The following is a 21,706-nucleotide window of genomic DNA, read 5'->3' on the forward strand; positions in this document are numbered from 1 at the left end:
TTAGCTAAGTTAGCTAAGTCACATGGTTAGCATAGTTAGCATGCTAGCATGTTAGCATGCTAGTTAGCATGCTAGTTAGCATTTTTAGCAAAACTGTTAAAAATGATTAGCTAAGTTAGCTAAGTCACATGGTTAGCATAGTTAGCATGCTAACATGTTAGCATGCTAGTTAGCATTTTTAGCAAAACTACTAAAAATTATTAGCTAAGTTAGCTAAGTAACATGGTTAACATAGTTAGCATGTTAGCATTGCTAACATGCTAGTTAGCATAACTACTAAAAATGAAAACATTAGCTAAGTTAACTAAGTTAAGTATTATCCACCTATTTAACCGTTCTATCATTCCAACTATATTAAACCTTATGTACCAAGCAAATCATTTAACCATATAAACTATCCACCTATTTAACTGTTCAGTCACTCCAACTATATTAAACCTCATCTACCTAGCAACCAAAATAGTTTGTTTTTACTCTGTATGATATTTTACATCATATTTTTTGCATTTTCATGCACTGTATTTCCTTCAGGAAATGCTTTTCTAGTTATTATTCTTCTTCTAACGCACTTAATGCAGCTTCAACCGTTTAACGTAGAAACTTCATTCAAACTATGTTACGTAGGTCTTACTTAGGACATGGGTGCTATGTATTTTTCATCTTTGTAACTTTTATACTTTTTAAACTAGTAATTAAAAACTAATCAAAATTTCCCCATAGACTTAACATGGGCTGATGACATCACAATAGAGCCGTTAAGCAATTAGAATCCTATGGCAGGTGTTCGGGCCACCTGTTTCAACTGCCAGTCTCAGGCTTTAAGCATACAAACTGGCCCTATTAAGACTACACATCCTGTTCAACTGCTTCCTCTGCCAGAAACTGTTTCAAAATAAAAGTCCTCACTACAATATTTCACTGTTAAACAATTTAACCCTTTAAACTACTGAACTTTTTAACTGTTCAGCCATTGTAACTGTTACTTGTCATCAACTATGACTCCTACCCACTGTAGCTAGTTAGCATGGTTAGCATAGTTAGCATGCTAACATGTTAGCATGTTAGCATGCTAGTTAGCATTTTTTACAAAACTTCTAAAAATGATTAGCTAAGTTAGCTAAGTCACATGGTTAGCATAGTTAGCATGCTAACATGTTAGCATGCTAGTTAGCATTTTTTACAAAACTGCTAAACATGATTAGCTAAGTTAGCTAAGTCACATGGTTAGCATAGTTAGCATGTTAACATGTTAGCATGCTAGTTAGCATTTTTAGCAAAACTGTTAAAAATGATTAGCTAAGTTAGCTAAGTAAAATGGTTAGCATAGTTAGCATGCTAGCATGTTAACATGCTAGTTAGCATAGTTAGCAAAACTGCTAAAAATGATTAGCTAGATTAGCTAAGTCACATGGTTAACATAGTTAGCATGTTAGTATTGCTAACTACTAAAAATGCATTAGCTAAGTTAACTAAGTTAAGTATTATCCACCTATTTAACCGTTCAATCATTCCAACTATATTAAACCTTATCTACCAAGCAAATCATTTAACCATATAAACTATCCACCTATTTAACTGTTCAGTCACTCCAACTATATTAAACCTCATCTACCTAGCAACCAATATAGTTTGTTTTTACTCTGTATGATATTTTACATCAGATTTTTTGCATTTTCATGCACTGTATTTCCTTCAGGAAATGCTTTTCTAGTTCTTATTTTTCTTCTTCTAACGCGTTTAATGCAGCTTCAACCGTTAAACGTAGAAACTTCATTCAAACTTTGTTACGTAGGTCTTACTTAGGACATTTGGGCTATGTATTTTTCAACTTTGTAACTTTTATACTTTTTAAACTATTAATTAAAAACTATCAAAATTTCCCCATTGACTTAACATTATGATTATGACATCACAATACGGCCGTTAAGCAATTAGAATCCTATGGCAGGTGTTCGGGCCACCTGCCTCAACTGCCAGTCTCAGGCTTTAAGCATACAAACTGGCCCTATAAAGACTACACATCCTGTTCAACTGCTTCCTCTGCCAAAAACTGTTTCAAAATAAAAGTCCTCACTACAATATTTCACTGTTACACAATTTAACCCTTTAAACTACTGAACTTTTTAACTGTTCAGCCATTGTAACTGTTACTTGTCATCAACTATGACTCCTACCCACTGTAGCTAGTTAGCTAAGTTAGCTAAGTAACTTGGTTAGCATAGTTAGCATGCTAGTTAGCATTTTTAGCAAAACTGCTAAAAATGATTAGCTAAGTTAGCTAAGGCACATGGTTAGCATAGTTAGCATGCTAACATTTTAGCATGCTAGTTAGCATTTTTTGCAAAACTGCTAAAAATGATTAGCTAAGTTAGCTAAGTCACATGGTTAGCATAGTTAGCATGCTAACATTTTAGCATGCTAGTTAGCATTTTTTGCAAAACTGCTAAAAATAATTAGCTAAGTTAGCTAAGTCACATGGTTAGCATAGTTAGCATGTTAGCATGCTAGTTAGCATTTTTTGCAAAACTGCTAAAAATAATTAGCTAAGTTAGCTAAGTCACATGGTTAGCATAGTTAGCATGTTAGCATGCTAGTTAGCATAACTGTTAAAAATGTTTAGTGAAGTTAGCTAAGTCACATGGTTAATATAATTAGCATGTTAACATGCTAATTAACATAGTTATCATAACTAATAACAATGATTAGCTAGGTTAGCTAAGTCATATGGTTAGCATAGTTAACATTTTAACATTGTTAACATGCTAGTTAGCATGGTTACTTGGTTAACATTATTATCTTTGTTAACATAGTTAGCATAACTACTAGCAAACATTGGAGCCATTCCAACTGTTAGTTATCGTCAACTATCTGCCTAAATAATTTAACCATTTCAATTATCAACCTATTTAACTGTTCAGTCATTCCAACTATAGTAAACCTTATCTACCAAGCAAATAATTTAACCATATGAACTCATCATATTTTTGCGTTTTCATGCACTGTATTTCCTTCAGGAAATGCTTTTCTAGTTATTAGAGTGCATGAAAATGCACTCTACTGTTCTTCCTAGGCTTCTTCTTCTTATTATTCTTCTTCTTCTAACGCAGTTAATGCAGCTTCAACCGTTTAACGTAGAAACTTCATTCAAACTGCGTTGCGTAGGTCTTACTTATGACATGTGGGCTTTGTATTTTTCATCTTTGTAACTTTTATACTTTTTAAACTATTAATTAAAAACTGCTCAAAATTTCCCCATAGACTTAACATGGGCTGATGACATCACAATGGACTAATTAACTTGATTTGCACCTGGTATCATCTTCCAGCTGCTCATCTAGGCCCCATCAAAGAATCAGTTCAACTGATTGCACCTGTATCAACTGCTTTCTACTGAACTAGACCAACTCTCTCTGTCTCTCCATTCTACAAGGATATAAGACACATTTCATCCAACTTTCTATCCATTCATCCTCTTCAAACCATTCACTCATCCACCCATTAAACTATTCATCAACATCCATTAAACAATCTGCCTATCAACATCCATTCAACTTTCTGTCTATCAACATCCATTACACTATCTACATTTAACTTTTAAACTATATACTCTGTCTGAGGCTTTAAGCATACAATAAATATGGCTCTATTAAGACTGCCGTTAAGCAATTAGAATCCTAGGCCAGGTGGCCAGGCCACCAGCATCAACTGCCAGTCTCAGGCTTTAAGCATACAAACTGGCCCTATTAAGACTACACATCCTGTTCAACTGCTTCCTCTGCCAAAAACTGTTTCAAAATAAAAGTCCTCACTACAATATTTCACTGTTAAACAATTTAACCCTTTAAACTACTGAAATTTTTTAACTGTTCAGCCATTGTAACTGTTACTTGTCATCAACTATGACTCCTACTCACTGTAGCTAGTTAGCTAAGTTAGCTAAGTAACTTGTTTAGCATAGTTAGCATGCTAGCATGTTAGCATGCTAGTTAGCATGCTAGTTAGCATTTTTAGCAAAACTGCTAAAAACGATTAGCTAAGTTAGCTAAGTCACATGGTTAGCATAGTTAGCATGCTAACATGTTAGCATGCTAGCATGTTAGCATGCTAGTTAGCATTTTTAGCAAAACTTCTAAAAATGATTAGCTAAGTCACATGGTTAGCATAGTTAGCATGTTAGTTAGCATAGTTAGCATAACTACTAAAAATGTAAACATTAGCTAAGTTAAGTAACTTGGTTAACATTATTATCTTTGATAACATAGTTAGCATAACTGCTAGCAAACATTAGAGCCATTCCAACTGTCAGTTATTGTCAATTATCTACCTAAATAATTTAAGCATTTAAATTATCCACCTATTTAACCGTTCAATCATTCCAACAATATTAAACCTTATCTACCAAGCAAATCATTTAACTATATAAACTATCCACCTATTTAACTGTTCAGTCATTCCAACTATATTAAACCTCATCTACCTAGTTCAGTCATTCCAACTACATTAAACCTCATCTACCTAGCAAATAATTTAACCATATGAACTCATCATATTTTTGCATTTTCATGCACTGTATTTCCTTCAGGAAATGCTTTTCTAGTTTGTGATTTGCACCCCCCCGGAAAAAAATGAAAATGCAATATTATTCTGCTTTAATCGCCCCTATCTTTAGTTAAGATGTTCAGAACTGCACCAAATTTTATGTGTATGATTGACCTGGCATTCTCTGGGGGTATGCCAAGTTTCGTAGAATTTCATCCATGGGGGGGTCTAAAAAAATTAGGTTATGTGTACATTTAGTGACTGTACACTCATTGGCCTGTAGATGGCGGAGCACACATATACACATGCACACACACACAGGCACCCACATACTATCGGAATTAGAACGGCCGATACATAATTACAAATTCAGTAGGATTAAAAGAAAGCCAAATATTCATCATCATCATCATGGCTGCATTTCCAGTATTGGCGATAAGTAGTCGTTTGTCCACTAGATGGCGCATCGTTGCAGTGAGACGTAATTTTGTTGGAAATTAAAAGTGGGTTGGAAAAACAATGGACGCTTCCTACAGGACTGTAGTTTACCGCAGAGAATGTCTAATAAGGATAGGACGATGTTCACATGAAATGTAATTCCCATTTCTTCTTGAAGCCGAAATAAATCTGAGGATGTTTATCGGACATGCTTGGTTTTTACTGCAGGTACGTTAATCTTATAATATCAATAAGGACCTAGGTAATGTTACCGTTAGCGTTGGTTGAGTGATGGAGGCCAATTTGATTGATTGCATTTGTAGAAAACTATAAATGCGGTTATACCAAGCAAATTGATAGCACTGTAATTGTATCTTTCGACTGTCATTTGTTGCACGTGCTACAAAAATCATTCTGTGCAATGGAAGATTTACCAACGTTACACCGGTCTGATACAGTTTTGCCTAAACATGCGTGAGACTGAGACGCCTGTTTATTTGTTTTAAGTGCGTGCAGGGTGTGAGAGGGGAATCGATGTGCTTTGATTCCAGCTTGGTAGTTGTAGTCTGTGAAATTAAAAAGCACGTGTGTGTGAAGTATCCAAACAATGACACCTTCATTTCATTATGGCTGCTTTAGCAACACACCTTAAGCTACTGTGTAGTGGGTCCCATTTAGAAGTGGCTACTTCATTCGCGCTTTCCTTGACTCATGGAGCTACGTGAATTTTATTACAACTTTTCGCCATGATATGGCAGTTTAAGTCCGCTTGATACTGTAAGGCGTATAGTTGGGTCATCTATAGCAGTTCCGTGACCGTGGAGAGCGAAGGTTCGTTTCTCACTAGATTTGTCATCTATAAAGGTTAAAGAAAAAAATTAGCCGGGGTGCCCCTCACAAAAATGTGGGGAAATTTTGTGAGAGCCCTATATCCAAAATGGCTGCCGTAAGCCAAGCTGGATATTAACTTTTTAATGGTTTTGCCCACAGTGCTGCATTACACATGGTTTCTGAGACTATTTGGGTCAAGAAATTCATGAATGATGTAGATTTATTGATTTGACCTATTTTGGACCTTCAAATTCAAGATGGCCGCCAATTTTTGGCTCTTTAAATGTCAATTTTTCAAAATTGTCATAAAGCTGTGATTTTAGGCTCAAATGGAAGATCTGCTCAAACTAATTATTTATTTGAATGAACTAAAAAGATTCTCCATCTGAATCTGTTGAATCTCCACACTGACTCATTACATTACATTACATTACATTAGGCAGACGTTTTTTTAGCCAAAGCGACTTACAACATGGTAAACAGTTTAAAGCTTTAGAACAATTCTTTCAACAATACTAGAACAATTTAAAACAATGTAAAAAGGTAGAGCACAATAAGAGTGAGTGCTGTTTTTATACAGTCAAGTGTCAGTTGTAGTCCGGTGGTAAGTGCTAGAATTAGCTAGTTGTAAGTAGTGCTACGAGAGCAGATATTCTCTGAAGAGCTGGGTCTTCAGTTTTTTGAAGATGGAGAGGGATGTCCCTGCTCTAGTAGGAACTGGTAGTGCATTCCACCAACAAGGAATAACAAATGAAAAAAGTTTGGATTGACCTGAGCGTACCGGTGGCAGAGCTAGACGTCGTAAGTCTGAGGAGCGCAGCGGTCTGGAGGTAGCATATGCCTGTATGAGGGCATTCAAGTAGGTGGGAGCAGAACCAAAGACTACTTTGTAGGCAAGCATTAGACAGGGTTCCCGCGGGGTCTTAAAAAGCCTAAAATTCAGAAGGCCTTAAAACGTCTTAAAAACTGACAGATTTTCATTCCGAGGTCTTAGAATTCATTTAGTCAGGTCTAAAAAATATTTTACCATCGTTCATTTCCAGAAACGCTGGCTGCAGAAAGTTATTACAAAGTAGCAAAAAAGTATTGAGTCGTAGCTTGCAAAGCAGAGCTTTAGCGTCTTTGCTACCATTGTAACAAAACCAGCAGAATGCTCAGAACATTGGTTCAGTGTGTTGTAGTTCTTTCTGGGGGATATTGGTGTTGGAACGTAGCCTACGCAGTGATAAATCTACAAATCCCGTGATAAATGCAATACCTGCCCGCAAAATACGTCTGCGTCTCCTCAGAATTTGTTAAAGTTCGGCTACGTGTGGAAAATGGGAAAGTGTAGGCCTACTTTCAACGAGACATGGCTAGATCCAGTGATGCCGCGTTACTCTATTTTGACCACTTTTTTCGGTAACGAGTCTAACGCGCTACTATTTCTAGCAATCAGATTAAAGTGACTTATCCAAGTCACTGTGTGTTAGGCCTACTATTTTTGTCATTTACCTTAGTAAAAGATATATTCTTTGCTTTTTTCTTGTCTCGCGTGTGTGCCTGAAGCGCATCCAAGACAGAGCATCCTGGCCTGTTTGGCTAAATCAACCAATCAATTTTCAGTGTAGGTGGGCTTTTATCTTTTTTCTCCCGAACTAAATTAATCAGTTCAGTGTATCTAGGAACAGGAGCATCATGGCAGAGTCAGTGGCCCCCAAAAAGGAACATTTAAGACCCATTTCACATCAGACTACACGAAAGTGTACCCTTGTCTCATAATAGTAAAACATAATGATAGTCTTGCACACTGCACTGTTTGTAGCATTGGCTGCAAAAGACTTGTTGAGGTGAGTTTAAAAAGTGTCATTTAATTTGCTATTATTCAGGCCTATACTAGATGGCTAGTTGCCAAGGCTACATGAAAAGCCTTTTCTTTGCAAACACCGCGCTCTCCCGTTCTCTCTTTTTGAAAATGAAAAGCCCAAACTACCAAAATCTACATATTATATCATCACAATTTATATCTATAGGCCTTCCTTATTTGGTGTACTGACTAGACATTATTGAACAAACATCTGAATTTCAGTATCTAAGTAGGCTAAAAGGCTACCTCCCTAAAATTACTTTTTTTCAGGTTGGGATTTCTGCTATACATTGTTGACATTACTGTTAAAATGCATTTCCAATAGTATGAGTATTGGCAAAACCGGTTGTCATTTTTATGTTGAGGCGGCGGGGGGTGTTGTCGACAGCTGCTGAAAGTAACTAATAAAGTAACTTGTAATCTAACTCAGTTACTTAGTTACTTTTTAAAGGAGTAATCAGATTACTTTTTCAAGGTAACTATGGCAACACTGGCTAGATTGAGGCAGCCGTGGCCTACTGGTTAGCACTTCGGTCCTGTAACCGGAGGGTTGCCGGTTCGAACCCCGACCAGTAGGCACGGCTGAAGTGCCCTTGAGCAAGGCACCTAACCCCTCACTGCTCCCCGAGCGCCGCTGTTGATGCAGGCAGCTCACTGCGCCGGGATTAGTGTGTGCTTCACCTCACTGTGTGTACACTGTGTGTTGTGTGTGTTTCACTAATTCATGGATTGGGATAAATGCAGATACCAAATGTCCCTCACGGGATCAAAAAAGTAATAAAAAAAAAAAAAAAAGTGGTACACAAGTGCAGAGTGTCCACCCAAAACACACTTTCACACCCAGTTTCAACTCGTCTCATTTTTGACTTCCTTGCTGAAATCTATTCTATTTGAGGGCTAGTTTGTTTTAGATTATTTTCATTTTGGGCTTAAGGTGTAGGGCATTTGGTACGTGACACGGATATTTTTCCTTGAGTATACTACAAGTGAGCAATGTAAAAATCAGTTGGGTTGTAGATGTTGGGTGTGGAAGGTTACTAGTTTGATTGCTTTATCTGTAAATTAAATGAATGCTTTTTCAACGACTTTTCAATGATTTTTTCAAAATTTCTTTGATTTGAATATTTTTTGGTAATGCGTCGTGTAGGTCTTAAATTTCAATCTTTATGGTCTTAAAAATGTCTTAAAAAGGTCTTAAATTTGACTTATTGAAACCTGCAAGAACCCTGTACATAGTCCAATGCATCGTTACACTACGTTAGTGTTTCCCAAAACCATAGTAGCAACGAACGTTCGCAACCACTATCGTAAAGTTGTGTAGTTACAACTACACCTCTCGACCTGTGGTAGAATGCTAGTAGAAGCATAGTTCCAGGGATCTTCATGTCAAAGACGTCACTGACGCCAGTTATTTGTTTGCAAATTAATAATTATAAATATATTTAGGTTTCTAATTGATATTTACACTTATAACCACCATACATCCATATTTTTAAATGCCCAAGGAAGAAAATACATACATTAAAAGTCAATTTGCAGCCATGTGCACCTAAGTAAAAGTCACACACCTGCAGATAATAATAAGGTGGTGCGCACTGAGAATATGTAGCCTTTGATTTTCATGGAGGGGGGGGGGGTCCTTGTTAGTTTACGCAAACCAAGCCAAGAAGGCTGATTCTGATTTTGATAATATGATCTGCACAAAAGATAAATTTAGGTAAACAACGATGTCAATATTGTTGTCAAAATCTTAACCCAGATTCGAACTCTTAGACAGGGGACTGGTAACTGCTGTGCAACGGCGGCTGTCATCTGCTGGCCTTAACGCAATGCGCCACAGAAGTATGTGCAGGTGCCCGTTCACGTGCTACTAAACGTCATTAACCACCTTAGTCCAGTAAGAAACTGTCATGGTCCAAACTTACAGTACTATGTAAGTACGACAGTTTTGAGAAACAGTCGTAACTTACATGTTGGTTAGTTGAACGATGCATCCTGTTATTAAAAGCTAACCTCCGTAGTTGTACGGGAAACGCACCCCAGATCAGCTTGTAGGCCATTAGCAATCTGTTTATTTTATTATTTTATGAAGCCTACACAGTAGATCACCTGCCACATTCTCACTTTCAATAGACAGATGCAATAGCCATTGGTCAAGTATTGAGTATAAAGCAATTAAGATAGTACCCTATACAAAAAGTACTTCATACTATCATAAAAATTCGTTAAAACGAATAGCATTTTGCAACTTGACAAAACACTGGATTAAATATCGTAGGCACAGGAGAAAACTTGTACATCCATTGGCCCGTGGGGAGATCACATGCCAGTTGCCTCTCCCTTCAGTGCTATGACTCGTTCGGCTGTGAGCTTGTTTCGCCAAAAAAAAACTATTGCAGATATCAATGCGTCTTTGTTCATGGGTTTGGCCTCACAGCAGAGGTTTAGACAACTATGACCCACGTTTTGGTTTCGTAATTTGCCCTACTTATTGACTGCAATGTAGTCAATTGACTGCTTGAGAGGTTATTTTTATTTTTCTGTACAATAAACAAATACATCTGCTTTATGCCGCAGAATTACGCACTTGGCCAGTCTATAGAACGGGCACATTTTGGAGACAATAGAGAATGTACGCACGCAAGAATCTGTAGGCTATTTGTGGCTGGTTACCAGCAAACAATGTTTAATGCATTAACTCAAGACGTCAAACATTTTCTAAACAATACAAACAGAAAGGATGCAGCAGGCAGCAAATGTAGAAGAGTCATTTCCAGTGGAAGAACAAAATGCTGAATGAAGCCCAAAGATATGAAGGCATATCTGGCAAGTTGTTATTTTTTGAAGACGTAAATGGTTGGGCTATAGGCCTAGTTTGCAAGAAGGAGACATAAAGCGTGAGCATGCCACACTATCCACAGCTGTGGTAGCGGGGGGGTAGGAGGATTACTGTTAGCGCAGGATTTATATAAAATTCTTCAACAGAAGGCATGCCGCGAATGCAGGCTTGCCCAAAAAAAGGTCTGTGGTTTGCGCAGCCTACAGTAAGTAGGTCTTAGTGAGTTAGGAGTCCTCTAGACTTCTTTTCAGCTGTCTCAGAGGTGGAAAGTTGCGTTCGTTGGGGGCAGGGCCGGATTAACAATTCATAGACCCTTGGGAACAAATGTCTGATGCCCCCCCCCCCCTGCCCCCCCAGCCAACGTGAATCATGCGGTCAGTTAATAGGCCTAACGTGAAGATTTGTATTGCCATTTAAGGCAAAGTTAAAAACCGATGACATGATGCGCATAACTGACATAATGCGCAAATAATATAGTCTAGATATTCCAATATATTCGAATACATGTGTTTATTTTAGAGGGGATATTCGAACGTCATTTTTGAGCAATTTTGACAGCCTCTCTCCATCCTGATTCCCTACTCTTTGAGCCAACTAATATGTTACGCGAATCAATTAACTATTGTAGGCTACCATTAGAGAAACGATCTACATAGCGCACCAGACCGCGATGTCTTCAAGGGTTGAATGAAGGGAGTTTGCAAAAATTAGTGTATTTTTCAAGTCAATAAACATTCGAATGTTTTTCGAATGTCTTTGTCAGGGAACATCTGACTTTTAAAAACCATAGGCCTGGTAGTCGCTCAGACAAGGAGTTATAAGATAAAGGCAATACCATTTGTGTCACCTAATGCAGTTCAGTGAATTAGCAAGATACCATCAGAAGGCACAGTGCGCGCGCGCGCATATCCAATCACATTATGAGAGATGCTGAATTTAACATAAACTGAGATGTTTGATTTTAAATTAATGTAAATTTAGCCGGGACTGTAAGCTGGCACACGTGGGTGCTCGATGTTTTCAGTGGGTGCCCAAGAGACGGAGCACCCACGGTATCGGCGCCTATGACAAGCGTATCTCGCGATTGCATCCATTACAAACAAACATGCAATGTGAACGTCTGGGATTGGGGAGAGCACTAAATGCTCTTCTGAATAAGCACGAAGTCAAGCCTTTAAATGAAAAACACTCTTTAAAAATCAAAGAAATAAACGCTAATGAAGTAAACTTGTGACCATCAAAAATAGTTTATCGCCTGTAACTCCGTGATAACAGGACGTAACAGGAAGGCATTTGGCTGAGCAACGGAGGTTAATATGCTCTATATTTTGTCCAAATGATGTCTGTCTATCATCGTTGCACTCGGAGAAAACCAGAATGTTTAATTTGTCCTGCGTTTCTTCTACGGCTGCAAACGGGATTCACTCGCCGTTAACCAAAAATTTCTTTATTTTACATTTTCTTTATATTACAGTTGATGTAAACTCTCTGGGCAGATAGAAAGGTCTACAGTTAACCATGAGATACTCTAGGTTAGCTGAGCAGTGACGCTCGGTGATGGTGGTGTCCATGCACCACGTTTTGTTAACATAAATGCACAAACCCCCACCTCTGGTCTTACCGGAGTCAGCTGTTCTGTCAGCACGGAGAATGCAGCGTCCAGCTAGCTTGATAGCATTGTGGGGTATTTCGCTGTTAAGCCAAGTTTCTGTGAAAATCATGATGTTGCAGTCCATAATCATTGTAATCATTGGAACCCAGAAGGTTGTAGTTTTCTATACATACCATAAATGTTAAACACTAAGGCCTTAATACAGTAATACACACAGATCAATCTAGAATAGCTAATTAAAATAACTGCTAGCATTTGTTGTTTTGGAGAGTCTCAAAATGGATGACGAATTTGTGCATCTCTACTTGTCTTTGTTTGCAATAATAAAGGGGCTTTTGTGTTAAAGGACAATTCCAGTGCAAAATAAACCTAGGGGTTAATAACATGTGTATTGAGTTCGACTGTTCTCTGGGACATGTTTTCATGCTAATCGAATGTGACCACTTTTATTGCAAACCGCTAATTAGCTTATAACACATGACAGTTCAGCTTACGCTGCACGGCATTCAACCTATGCATTCAGCCAGTCCAATGTCACGTGACTTTTTCCAAGATGGCGCCCGCCTGCATTGCCTGTATACGTGAGCGGTACTGTCTTGCTAAACTATATCTTTTATAATAAAATGTCTGTACACTTACAAAGTTCACAATGCTTCGGTTTACATGTAGGGACCCACATTATGTTACCGTCGAAGTGTGGTTCTATTTTGAGCCTTGTTAGTGGTATAGAAATAGCGATTTCTTTTTACTTGAGTCTATGCCCTTAACTCATTGAATGCCAAGCTGTTTTCGGAAGCTTTGTCCTAGAGTGCCAGCAATCTAGACCATTGTTGATGATTTTTGTACAGCCACAGCATATTCTGTGTTATAGCTATGAACACATACAATGGCTCGTTTAAAAGGTGAGACTAAGCTCTCAGTGGGTGCAAACCGTGTATTTCTACACTCCTCTGTTCCTGAGAAATCCCAAGCTAAACAGTGGCTAGTTTTCATCAAAATTGCTCTTTTTTTCTAGAAATGGAGATATAACGTCTTTCATGAAATATGAAGTGTTGCCTGTAAACTTTCCGGGAAGTGATCAGCGAGACCTGGCAAGACTGCCACCTAGTGATAGACCCACGAAAATGGCCTGGTTTTGAGATGACGTGCATGCGTCACTGATTCGACCCAAAGCGGCAACTGAGTTATGATAAAATGTCCAGATAAAAATGTCCAGATTGTGCATTTTCATGAGTTTTCGATCGTCATATATTTAATTTCCATTCATCACAGAGTTCCCAAAATCACATATAAGGTGTGTTAGAGTGTCTAGTTTCATAATAAAAAAAAAAAAAGCTAAAAACGTAATATTACGTTTTTGGCACTCAATGAGTTAAGACTAGCATTATAAGCTAATTAGCGGTTTGCAATAAAACTGGTAACATTCGATTAGCATGAAAACATCCCAGAGAACGGTCGAACTCGGTACATGTGTTATTAACCCCTAGGTTCATTTTGTGCCGGACTTGTCCTTTAAGGATTGTTCAGAAGAACCAACTTTTAAATGATTTCTGAATTTTTGAATATATGTTTTAAATTTCAGTTGCGATGACCCTGACCAGTTCTGATTATTTATTATCAATTCAGCTATGCCATTTCCAACTAAATTGTTTTGTGCATGTGTGCAGTTTTGTCAGTTTCTTTAGTTGCAAATGACCAAGTTATTCATCAATTTCACAGTGAGTACAAATCCCAGTATGAGGCCAGGGGTATCTGGTATGAACACCGACTCATAGATGACATGGTGGCACAAGCAATGAAGTCAGAGGGTGGTTTCATCTGGGCCTGCAAGAACTATGACGGAGATGTCCAGTCAGATTCAGTGGCTCAAGGTAGGAAAACAATAATGCTCACTTTTCTGAAAGCATTTAGTATCATATGGTTTCATGTATGTACTCAATTTATATCCCTCTCTTGTTCTTCCTGATCTTAGGCTACGGTTCTCTGGGCATGATGACCAGTGTCCTGATATGTCCCGATGGCCGCACTGTTGAAGCCGAAGCTGCCCATGGAACAGTAACACGACACTACCGTCAGCACCAGCAGGGCAAAGAGACCTCCACTAATCCCATTGGTGAGAGACACACTTTCCAGACATTGGTTATGTAATAAGCTAGCTAAGGGCCTCACTGAAGGTGCTTTGTGGCAGAACATCAGTGTTGTTTTGCACCTACTAGCCATGTATTACAACCCCAAAACAGAAGAAGTTGAGACATTGTGTAAAATGCAAAATAAAAACACTGAAAAAGCAGGAGGCTACCTTTAAACATAATTGTTGCCGAGAGGAATCCCAGCATACGAATTCAATAACAAAATAAATCCTGCATAATTAAACATTACCTTGATTTAGGCTACTTGGGTATGGTTTAAGGCTTGGCTACACAGTGGTAACGAAAATCGAAATCTGCTTTTGATAGCCTGCCGGTGCCGCTCCACAAAACAAACAAATATCTTAATTTGCTGTCTACGTTATTGTCAGTGTTGGGGGTAACGCAACTATGCAAATCAAAACAGTGTCACACACACAACTTTGTTAAAAACTGATGCATTCAAGTTAATTTTGCAAAGTTAGTGTTATAGCCTACTTATCACAACGTTGTCAATCGCAAACGCTAATTTATTCTAACGTCTCTATACGGAACTACCTGCTTCATTTGCAGAGGACGAACAGAAAGCACCTTTTTGATAATTGAGCCAGTAGAGAAATAACTGTTCAGAATTAATCTGTAGCCTTGGGTAGGCTTCTGCAGAAAACAATGTTGTTGGCGATTTAATACTATCTAGCAACGTTTTTATGTGTGTTTAATTTACAATGGCACATTATGTATTTATTTATTATTATATCTGCTGCACCAGCTGATTTTAACTCTGCTGAAGAGGATATATTTAGAACTTGTCATTATTTCAATAAATTTGACATTTTTAAGCTTGACCTACCACTTTCTTAGAGCGATGAGGGACAGGTGGGGCTCGAAAGGACAATGCCCCCTTGATCAAAGTGGGGAATGAAAGAAAAAGTTTGAGAACCACTGGCTTAACAAGTTACCTGCAGTCCAGAGCACACAGAATATTGCAACAGAAAGTTGCCTTTATAATCAACTACTATTTGTTCCAACAGCATTCAAACAAAGCCTTTATAAAAGTGAAAAAAAAAAATATTCCATAAGAAGTAAAATAAAATACTGTTACTGTAGTAATTGTACCACATTATCCAAAGCTTCAAAGAGCTCCCCACGTCTGTGACAGGCAGACGTGACACCACTAAATTCTCAGCTTGTTTATACACTAAACGCGTAAGACCGCTGGGGGGGCCATCAGACATTTGTGCCCAGTTAATCCGGCCCTGCCCCCAACAAATCACACCTTCCCACCTCTGTGACAGCTTAAAAGAAGTCGAGAGGACTCCTAACTCACAGACCTATTCACAAACCGGTTTTGTGGCATTTCGCTTGTTTTGAAATCCTATGCAGCTACATGAGCTTCCAATCGTGAGGAAGCAATTTTGCATTGTAGGCATAACTAACATGCAATAACGCCACCAACAACAACCAAAACTAGGCTACTCATTGAATCAAATTAAAATGTTATCTTTTGCAAATGTAGGCATAGGCATAGTAACATATTAATTTAATAATGTTACAAAGATACTACATCAATCCGTATGTTTCATTAGGCTACTAGGCTATTTGTTTTGCCTTACTCTTGATTCATTTAGGCTAGACCTTTTTATTCAGTTATTCATCATCTTCCGTCCTTGTGTAGCGCACGCATTCTCAGACCTGTCCCCTGCCACTAATCATCGTAAGGGAGGTGTTTGGAATCATTCCCGGCGTTACAATCATCAGCCAATCAAGGTGGTCACTTCAGTCAAGGTCGTGCATGAGTAATAACGTCATCCATAGCAACGAAGACTCACTCACTCTTAGTCAAAGATTCTAGAGCGCTCCGCTCCAGAATCTGTTCAGGAGTTATCATTTTTCCTTACTAAGAGTAGGTCTGAAAGGCTTTGTGAATAACTTAATAAGAGAAACTCCTAGCTAAAATATTTTATTGCTATTTAGGAGTAGCCTACTCCTAGTGGTAAGATAAAAGGCTTTGTGAATATGGCCCCTGGTGTCTAACCCAATGCATAGCCCATTTACACAAAATAATGGTCGAATATTAGGCTACTGATGATCATTGTTATTTAACACATTGAGTGCCAAAAACATAATATTAAGTTTTTCCTTCCCATGCGTTGAGTGCCAAAAACATAATATTACGTTTTTAGCTTTTTTTTTAAATTACGAAACTAGACACTCTAACACACCTTATATGTGATTTTGGGAACTCTGTGATGGAAATGAAATATATGACGATCGAAAACTCATGAAAACGCAAGATCTGGACATTTTATCTGGACGTTTGATCGGCTTTTGATGGTTGCCGCTTTGTTTCGAATCAGTCACTGATTAGCCTATCAGTGACATGCACGCCAGGTCAAAATCAGGTCATTTATTTTCGTGGGTTTATCACTAGGTGGCAGGTCTCGTTAGATCTCTTCCCAGAAACTTTGCAGGCAACACTTCTCAGGTGCTGAAGGGAGAAATGGTCGAAAAAGTCGAAGAAAAGGATATTGCAGCAGTTGCGTTTTCGCCAGACAATGCTGGATGAGTCCACCTTTCTACTAAGACAAGATGACTCTGACCACGACAAGTCGAAAACATTACAAGGAGAGACTGAACACCGTGCTGAGGAGGGAGTTCCATCTCCACCATGAGCCGGGCCTAGCGGAGTGGGTGGTAGGCCTTGCAAGAGGGCACGCCCTTGCCAGAGTGCCGAATATGTCGGTGATAGTGACTCATAAAAGACACTCCATTTCTAGAAAAAAAACAGGGATTTTGATGAAAACTAGCCACTTTTTAGCCTGGGATTTCTCAGGAACAGAGGCGTGTAGAAATACACGGTTTGCACCCACTGAGAGCTTAAAGTCTCACCTTTCAAACGAGCCATTGTATGTGTTCATAGCTATAACACAGAATATGCTGTGGCTGTACAAAAATCATCAACAATGGTCTAGATTGCTGGCACTCCAGGACAAAGCTTCCGAAAACAGCTTGGCATTCAATGAGTTAAGAACATGCAGTGCGCGTAGGGCACCAAAAACATCTTGCTCGTAAAAAATCATCATACCGCACATTGTGGCGGGTCTGTTATTCAACCTTCTTACTGTAGGCTGCGCAAACCACAGGCCTTTATTTTGGGCAAGCCTGCATTCGAGACAGGCCTTCTGTTGAATAATTTTATATAAAGCCTGCGCTAACAGTAATCCTCCTGCCCCCGATACCACAGCTGTGGATAGTGTGGAATGTTAGTAATAACATGTAATAACACAATCCAATGTGTGTCTCAATTGTCCCCCGCTGACATGACACAATGCCAATGCCATAAAATGCCAGTTTTTAGGACACAGAATAATGTTTGTAATGATACCAGTTAGGCCTACGTTTAACAATAACATAAGTGTAATGAGCTATTCATTGTCGAAGGTGCATGGTGAAGTGAAATTCTTACTTTGGAAAACAAACATTTGCCGATATCATTGGGGATAGGCCTACTTGTTTATTTTTTACGTAGCCTACAATGGCCAGTTCAGACAAAGCGGAAATTACTCCAAAATTACTATTTTGAAACATTTGTATGGTTATATTGCTTGACTTAAATCCCAGAGAGTAGGCTACCGCACCCCACAGTGATGGGCCTAGCGGTCTTACGCGTTCAGTGTGGGATATAAACAAGCTGAGAATTTAGCGGTGTCACGTCTGCCTGTCACAGATGTGGGGAGCTCTTTGAAGCTTGGGATAATGTGGTACAGTTACTACAGTAACAGTATTTTATTTTACCGGTATTTTTATTTTTTTTTCACTTTTATAAAGGCTTTGTTTGAATGCTGTTGGAACAAATAGTAGTTGATTATAAAGGCAACTTTCTGTTGCAATATTCTGTGTGTTCTGGACTGCAGGTAACTTGTTAAAGGAACACGCCACCCAATGTCAGTAGTAATATATGTTCTTACCTTAACTTTCACGAGTTGAGTCATACCTCTCCCGTGTCGGTACGTGCACTCAAACGCTCTGGTGCGCGGCGCGAATGTGTTAGCATGTTGCTATGCTAGCGGGCTCAGACGTAGCCAGACGTATAAGTAATCAAAAACATCCACGTTTTCCTGACTTAAATACAGTTACACGAGTAGTTGATTAAAATGTCTACTGTCAAACAACATGAAACGTGGCGATTTTCCAAGCGAATAAACAGGAGAACTACAATGTGTGGCGCAATAGCACTTGGGAGTACTTCGACCTAGCATAGTAATATTAATTAACACCTAATTGTAGATCCTATCCACCACAGAGTTTAGAATCCATGCCTGATCGTCCTCCCCCTCCCCTCTGAGCGAGGGAGAGGCACACACACACTAGAGATGCGCTGATGTGCTATTATTTCAACCATAACTACATAGCAAAACTTATCCATCCGCCATCCATAGGCACCAAAGTGGTTTTTGACCAATTTTCAAAACCGCACCCGCCCACCATCCGCTGGTTGTTTTAATGTATATGGGTGATGCAGCGCTGCTGACGTGAGGCTAGAAAGCTCTTGCCTGTTCTAGAAAGACTGATCCAATGCAGCAAATAGGCTATATTAAAAGGCTAAAGTCCTACATTGGCTATGTTGTAGCCTATCCCCAGAATATCAGCAGCAAACTCAGTCTCTGTCTCGCAAAACAGCCTGCAAATAAAACGCACATCGGCATGTTGCCTATTCTGCCAGCTTGTGCAAATATATTGTCCAAAATGCTTGATTGCATTGCATTCTCCACATTTTTAGCTACATTTTCATGTACCACATCAGCATTTTTGTTCAGTGAATCTTTTGTAAATTGCTTTTATCTTTTGTTAAAAATGCTAACAATGTTAGCAATGCTAACTATGCTAACCATGCTAACTAGCTACAGTGGGTAGGAGTCATAGTTGATGACAAGTAACAGTTACAATGGCTGAACAGTTAAAAAGTTCTGTAGTTTAAAGGGTTAAATTGTTTAACAGTGAAATATTGTAGTGAGGACTTTTATTTTGAAAGAGTTTTTGGCAGAGGAAGCAGTTGAACAGGATGTGTAGTCTTAATAGGGCCAGTTTGTATGCTTAAAGCCCTAGACTGGCAGTTGATCCAGGTGGCCTGAACACCTGCCATAGGATTCTAATTGCTGTGATGTCATAAAGGCCCAATGTTAAGTCAATGGGGACATTTTGAGTAGTTTTTAATTAATAGTTTAAAAAGTATAAAAGTTACAAAGCTGAAAAATACATAGCACCCATGTCCTAAGTAAGACCTACGCAACACAGTTTGAATGAAGTTTCTACGTTAAACGGTTGAAGCTGCATTAAATGCGTTAGAAGAAGAAGAAGCAGAAGAATAACTAGAAAAGCATTTCCTGAAGGAAATACAGTGCATGAAAATGCAAAAAATATGATGTAAAATATCATACAGAGTAAAAACAAACTATATTGGTTGCTAGGTAGATGAGGTTTAATATAGTTGGAATGACTGAACAGTTAAATAGGTGGATAGTTTATATAGTTAAATGATTTGCTTGGTAGATAAGGTTTAATGTAGTTGGAATAATTGAACGGTTAAATAGGTGGATAATTTAAATGGTTAAATTATTTAGGTAGATAATTGACGATAACGGACAGTTGGAATGGCTCTAATGTTTGCTAGCAGTTATGCTAACTATGTTATCAAAGATAATAATGTTAACCAAGTTACTTAACTTAGTTAACTTAGCTAATGTTTTCATTTTTAGTAGTTATGCTAACTAGCATGTTAGCAATGCTAACATGCTAACTATATTAACCATGTGACTTAGCTAACTTCGCTAATCATTTTTAGTAGGTATGCTAACTAGCATGGTAGCATGCTAACTATGCTAACCATGTTACTTAGCTAACTTAGCTAATCATTTTTAGCAGTTTTGCTAAAAATGCTAACTAGCATGTTAGCATGCTTACTTTTTTTTTTTTTTTTTTCAACTTTATTTGTTATAGAGGGACAGTGTACACTAATTGACATTTTACAAAGAAAATGTAAATGCACCCAATTATAGCCAAAAGGCTAGTTTCCATTGGTAGTCCCCCTGCCAGAAGGAGCATGGCAAAATTACCTATTAATTAAAAGAATAAATTACAGCAAAAAAGCAAGCAAAACAAAAATAAAACAATTACAATATATATAAGAAAACAGATATGTTACACATCTGTCTACAACCCTCCCAGACCCAACACACACACATCCACAAAAGATACACACACACACACACCAGAAGCACTCACACCAGAGATACACTCACACACACACACACACACACACACACACACACACAGACACAGACACACACACACACACCAGAAGCACGCACACCAGAGACACACACACACACACTCCAACAATCACACTCTTCCAATCTCATACTTGGTTGTCTATCAGCCATTTCTTTAATTTTAATTTTAATGAACTATAAGAACTGGACTCTCTTATGTTTTGTGGGATTGTATTCCACTCACCAGCTGCTTTATAAGTGAAAACTGATTGACCAAAAGTTGATTTCTTGTAAGGCACTGCACAATCACCTCTAGCAGCCCCTCTAGTAACATTGGTTACAGATTATCTAAATTGCAGTAGGCTGCAGAGTGGTGGGGGAGCTAAGCTGTGTCGGATTTTATATACAAGACAACAATTTTTAAACATTACAAGATTGTTCCAACTTAGAAGCCTATATTTGTTAAGTATTGGACAGTGAAGAAAATATCTTGTTTTTTTATCTAAAATCTTGACAGCTTGTTTATATAAAGATATTATTGGCTTTAATGTCATGGAGTTTGCAGTGGCCCATGTTGGTAGACAGTAATTAATATGTGACATTATAAGAGAGAACATGTACATTTTTGCAGCCTCTGTTGACATATAATTTCTAAGATGCCTAAAATTTAAGTGTAAAGTTTGTGATCCTGCTCACCTTTTTAACATGTTGCTTGAAAGTCAGGTTACTGTCCAAGATAATACCTAAATATTTATATTCATTTACAATTTGAATTCTCTGCCCTGAAATGAAAACATCAGGCTCTGTATAAGATTTTTTTGTTTTAGCAAAGAACATGGCTACAGTTTTTGAGGTGTTAAGTTCTAAATGACAATTATTCAACCAATTTGAAACATTAATTATAACTTTTGTCAGCTGTACTGCAACCTCAGAATGATTTTTACCTTTAATAAAAATGACAGTATCATCTGCATACATAAGGATCTCACTGCCTTGGCACACAGATGGAAGGTCATTTATATAAAGACTGAAAAGAATTGGACCCAAAATTGAGCCTTGGGGTACCCCTGTTACAAGATCTTTAAAGGAAGATCTTGTATTTTGTATTTTAACACATTGCGAGCGGTTAGTAAGATATGATTTAAACCAATTAGATGTATACTGAGAAAAATTAAACTGAACAAATTTTGACTGAAGAATATTATG

The 21,706-nt window shown here is 38.2% G+C and overlaps 2 protein-coding genes across 2 annotated transcripts in view; both read left to right on the top strand.

Annotated features, from left to right (window-relative positions):
* The window catches only part of vwa8 (von Willebrand factor A domain containing 8), an 833,026-nt gene that overhangs the window by 571,610 nt on the left and 239,710 nt on the right, over nt 1-21,706 (top strand). The gene's annotated exons all lie outside the window — the stretch shown is intronic.
* idh1 (isocitrate dehydrogenase (NADP(+)) 1) overlaps nt 1-21,706 on the top strand; it is a 92,920-nt gene that overhangs the window by 56,162 nt on the left and 15,052 nt on the right. Inside the window, exons 6-7 of the mRNA XM_076264205.1 lie at nt 13,825-13,976; nt 14,078-14,218. Coding sequence (XP_076120320.1) covers nt 13,825-13,976; nt 14,078-14,218 — 293 coding nt within the window. The remainder of the gene's footprint in view (nt 1-13,824; nt 13,977-14,077; nt 14,219-21,706) is intronic.

Source organism: Alosa pseudoharengus, unplaced genomic scaffold (assembly GCF_046254945.1).
Source record: "Alosa pseudoharengus isolate Yale_2024_CS ecotype anadromous, Long Island Sound unplaced genomic scaffold, YU_APseudo_1.1 YU_APseudo_1.1_scf_3, whole genome shotgun sequence".
NCBI lineage: Eukaryota > Metazoa > Chordata > Actinopteri > Clupeiformes > Clupeidae > Alosa > Alosa pseudoharengus.